This window comes from Colobus angolensis, unplaced genomic scaffold (assembly GCF_000951035.1).
Source record: "Colobus angolensis palliatus isolate OR3802 unplaced genomic scaffold, Cang.pa_1.0 Scaffold11, whole genome shotgun sequence".
In the NCBI taxonomy this organism is placed as follows: Eukaryota; Metazoa; Chordata; class Mammalia; order Primates; family Cercopithecidae; genus Colobus; species Colobus angolensis.
This window is the reverse complement of record NW_012112030.1, coordinates 10,700,604-10,705,187: the sequence shown is the minus strand read 5'-3', so window position 1 is coordinate 10,705,187 and position 4,584 is coordinate 10,700,604. Positions and strand designations below refer to the sequence as shown.

Sequence of the window (4,584 nt, the reverse complement as noted above, 5' to 3'; positions counted from 1 at the left end):
AGAAAGTGAAGTCCTTTCTCCCCGCCAAAACCTCTCATCAATCAACCAGGGTAACAAACAGAACACTAGGGCTCTGTCTGTGGACCAAACCCAAAAGGCCTGGCCAGGAGGGTAGATCATGTGTTCGTGGCAACTCCTTCTGTGGGCTTTTGTCCAGGTCTGTCCCCAAGCATACGATGGCCACAACTTCTGCACCAGAGCAGCATCCTGCTGTAGCACAGTCAGGTCCAGGAGTGAGGGAAAACTGCCCACTCAGAGTAGATAATATCTGGAAGGAATGACTGTTTGGGAAAAGTTCCAGTGCTAGTTCAGTGCCAACCCTTCCCCACCTTCTCCAGCCCTCTCCCACTGGTTCTTCCCCTCCCAACTGCTCTGGTTCTTATAAAAACTTCACAGCCTTCCACTAACATCCTGTAGGAGCCTCTCTCCCTACTGCTGCTACACAAGACCCTGAGACTGACCTGCAGGACGAGATCATGAAGAGCCTGGTCCTTCTTGCCATCCTGGCCACCTTAGCGGTGGTAACTTCGTGTTATGGTGAGAAACTTTTCTCCCATATCTCCGTATTTACTTTTCTGTCTCTGACTTTGGCTTACTTCTATTTTTCCTCTGCCTCCTCCTCTTCTTCCCCCTTTCTCTGTTATAATCTTAAAGTACCATTACTTTCACATTTCCCAGTCTCCACGGAAACTGATCTGTTCTATTAAGTCTTTTTTATATCCTAAATATCCAGAGTCTTGTGCAACTTAACAGGCAAACCCGTTCAGTGGTAAGTCTCTATATATCTAGAAACTCAGATATTTCAGAAAGAAGGTATCAAATTTCCCAGCGCCCTACATCCTCGTTTTTAAGGATATTTATTTAGACTTTAGTATCAATGGGTTAAGGGTATTGTTTAAACCACTTGCCTTTGAGAAAATCAATTTTCATGTGAAGTATTAAGTACAACCCTTTCTAGGGACTGGACAATATCATGAACTTACTATGTTGTTCAGTTGATTAATTTTTAAAATAAAGTTTTACATCAAAAGAATTTTAGAAAATAATCATTTTCATAACTTCTGTTGTCAGAAAATAAATTTTGCCTGTTTTCTATATGTTGTTAAATATACCTGCATTTGTTCAAAGCTTATAAAAGGAAATCTGAAGCAAAGTTATTTACTTATTTCAGTCTTTTGCTTCAATTACGTGGATATTTTCACTGTTTTTACATTTAAATCACATTAACAAACAAAGATTATGCTTCTCACTCTTGTATTCACAAATTTTCTATATCAGAGGATTTGATTTCTTCACCTCTTTTTTAACTTTTGAAGAAAATTCACTTGCTGGCAAATATTAATAGAAGCCTCTTATTCCAAAATTTACCTGCTGTGCTCAGGAGAGTGGCAGAAAGAAGAAAACTTCTGCTTTGATATCATTTCAGTTCTCTCTCTGAACTGGCATCATGCCCAGGGTGAGCTGTCAGCTGGAGCCAGTGGTTTCTGTGGCTGCCAATTTAACACAGGTTCTTAAGAGGCTTTCGGAACCCTCTTAGAAACCTGTCCTAGTAAGCCCAGCAGAGCAGCTGCCCTGTAGTTCTCTTGCCTGGAGAAACCTGGCTGTCTTCTGGATCCTTCTTAATCCTTTTTGACCCTGTACTCAAACAGGCTCTGAATAATCCAGAGAAGAAGGTTCTCTGGAGACTTCTGCACAGCACTTAAAGTGTCTTATTTTGCTTGTCTGAAGACGTCATAGCCCTTGGGAAATTTTAGCTGAAAATGGCCACTCCCTCCTTCAACATCAGAGAAACTAAAATATAGAGATATCCACAGCAAGGTCAGAGCTAGAGAAAAACCTCACAAATCCCAAATTCCTGAAATGTGTAATAACCACACTGCCAAATATATTCTTCACATTTTTACACTCTTTCCTCTACTTCCATCCCTATATTTAAACTATTACAGTGTCTAAACTGATAAATAATGATATAAGGAATCATTGCTAAGCAGTGATATAATGAATTTTTTTTTAATTCCAGAATCGCATGAAAGCATGGAATCTTATGAACTTAGTAAGTGAATATTTAAATTCTTTATTTAAATCTCTTGCATTAAAGAAACTCTCCCTATTTTTAAATAAACAAGATGGTAAGATATATAACAGGGAGGGAAAAGGGGGCCTCTTTTGAAACACTGAAGTAAATTTTTAAATCTAATGACTATAAAAATTGCCAAAGGAGCAATTTTTTAAGCTTGAAGTAGTGCAATATGGGATTTAAGCTACAGGCAACATATTCAGAAGCCATAAAATCTCATTTGGAAATTTTAAATTGGCACCATGTCAACTGCACAGATGGAAAACGAGAAGTAATGACAAATGGTAAAGCACAGAGTTGGACGCCAAGTCAGCTGGGAGACCACAGGCGCCACGTTAAGCTGAGTGCTGTTTTGTTTTTTTGGGTTTTTGGCTTTTTTGTTTTTTTTTTGTTTCTGAGATGGCGTCTCACTCTGTCGCCCAGGCTGGAGTGCAGTGGCGTGATCTCGGCTCACTGCAAGCTCCACCTCCCAGGTTCAGGCAATTATCATGCCTCAGCCTCCCGAGTAGCTGGTGCAGGACACCATGCCTGGCTAATTTTTGTATTTTTAGTAGAGACAGGGTTTCACCATGTTGTCCAGGCTGGTCTTGAACTCCTGACTTCAAGTGATCCACTCACCACAGCCTACCAAAGTGCCGGGATTACAGGCGTGAGCCACCATACCCAGCCAGCTGAATGCTATTGAATAGCTGGATTTATAAAGACTGAACATATGAGGAAATGGCACATCACTCTTGTTTTTAATTTATTCATTATTTTTACAGTGTTTAAACTGTTCATCTACCGGCAATCTAGAGTTATGCTTCATAAATCCTCAGGACAGAGAATTTCTCCTTAAAAGGAATTTAAAATCTACCAAGTAGAAATAAGGAAATTAAGAAAACAAAGTGATCGTCCAAAGGCAAAACCAACAAAGTCCATATGACAAGTCTCTAAGACACATAGATTGATTACTGATTTCATTTGATCAGGAAGTTAATGAAATCTACTTTATATCCTCCTTTAATTTTTGCCAATCTCTGTTTATGAGTTGCAGAAGTTAAGGCACTTACAAATATATTTGGGTCAAGGAATATTCATGGAAATATTTTCAGCTATGTGTCACTAAAACTGCACTTATTTATTTTCTATTCCAAGATCCCTTCATTAACAGGAGAAATGCAAATACCTTCATATCCCCTCAGCAGAGATGGAGAGCTAAAGTCCAAGAGAGGTCAGTAACAAACTTCATGAGGAGTGCTCATTTTTCCCAGCGTAGATCACAGATCTGAATTGGAGTGGGAAACAGGTTTTTCATCATATACATTATTCCTAATTATACTTTAAAATCAAAAACTTAAAAACAATATACAGAAAAAAACTGAATTATTAGAAAACTATCTGGGGAAAGATCCGGAAAGGAGAGGGAAGGAGGAGAGAAAGGAGGACAGAAAGAAAACTTCTATTGTCATTTAAAAAAACAAACCAAAAAAACCCCTGTTCTGCCTTCCCTCCCTGGTTTTTTTTGGTTGGTTTGTTTGTTTTTCTGAGACAGAGTCTCACTCTGTTGCCCAGGCTGGATTGTAGTGGCACTATCTCGTGCCTCAGCCTCCCAGGTAGCTGGGATTACAGGCACATGCTACCATGTCCAGCTATTTTTGTATTTTTAGTAAAGACGGGGTTTCACCATGTTGGCCGGGCTGGTCTTGAACTTCTGACCTCAAGCAATCTGCCCGCCTCAGCCTCCCAAAATGCTAGGATTACGGGCCTGAGCCACCACACCCGGCCTCTCCCTGTTCCTTAAATATCTCTTAATATAGGTGGGCATGGAGAGAAAGTCTCCCCAATATTTTCTTCTTCTTTTCCATTTTCTTATTTTTCCACTTTATGTTTCTCAATTTTGGCCTCTTTTTCCACTTTCTAGGATCCGAGAACGCTCTAAGCCTGTCCACGAGCTCAACAGGGAAGCCTGTGATGACTACAGACTTTGCGAACGCTATGCCATGGTTTATGGATACAATGCTGCCTATAATCGCTACTTCAGGGAGCGCCGAGGGGCCAAATGAGATTGGGGGAAGAAAAAATCTCGTTTTTTCTGGAGTCTGGCACCTGATTTTGTATCCCCTTGTAGCAGCATTACTGAAATACATAGACTCATATACAATGCTTGTTTCCTGTATATGCTCTTGTCTGGCTGCACCACTTTTTCCCACCCCCACATTGATAAGTAATGAAAGTGCACTGCAGTGAGGGTCAAAGGAGAGTCAACATATGTGATTGTTCCATAATAAACTTCTGTTGTGATACTTTCACTTGCAAATCTGGTTTCTTTTGGGAAAATACTGAAATACTTCCATCCCTCACTTCCCTCTCCTTTAGAGGGGCCAATGACATGCACATTTGACCACTTGAAGTAATCCAACTCTCTGATGTTATTTCAATTTTTACAAAATGTTTTTCTCTGTGTGTTTTATTTTTGACACTTTCTATTAATGTGTCATCAGGTTCATTAACCTTTTCTTTGGCAA

General features: G+C 39.9%; 1 protein-coding gene across 2 annotated transcripts; it reads left to right on the top strand.

Annotated features, from left to right (window-relative positions):
• The first annotated feature begins 342 nt into the window (after window positions 1–342).
• MGP (matrix Gla protein) lies at window positions 343–4,368 on the top strand. 2 transcript variants are annotated; one of them, XM_011954284.1, is made up of 5 exons: window positions 420–537; window positions 1,382–1,456; window positions 2,021–2,053; window positions 3,215–3,290; window positions 3,981–4,368. In XM_011954284.1, exons 1-5 carry the CDS (start codon window positions 477–479, stop codon window positions 4,120–4,122), a joined length of 387 nt encoding a protein of 128 aa, XP_011809674.1. In that variant the 5' UTR covers window positions 420–476; the 3' UTR covers window positions 4,123–4,368. The 2 variants fall into 2 exon arrangements, with proteins under 2 accessions (XP_011809682.1, XP_011809674.1); XM_011954292.1 differs by lacking the exon at window positions 1,382–1,456 and having other exon boundaries at window positions 343–537.
• The last annotated feature ends 216 nt before the right edge of the window (window positions 4,369–4,584 follow it).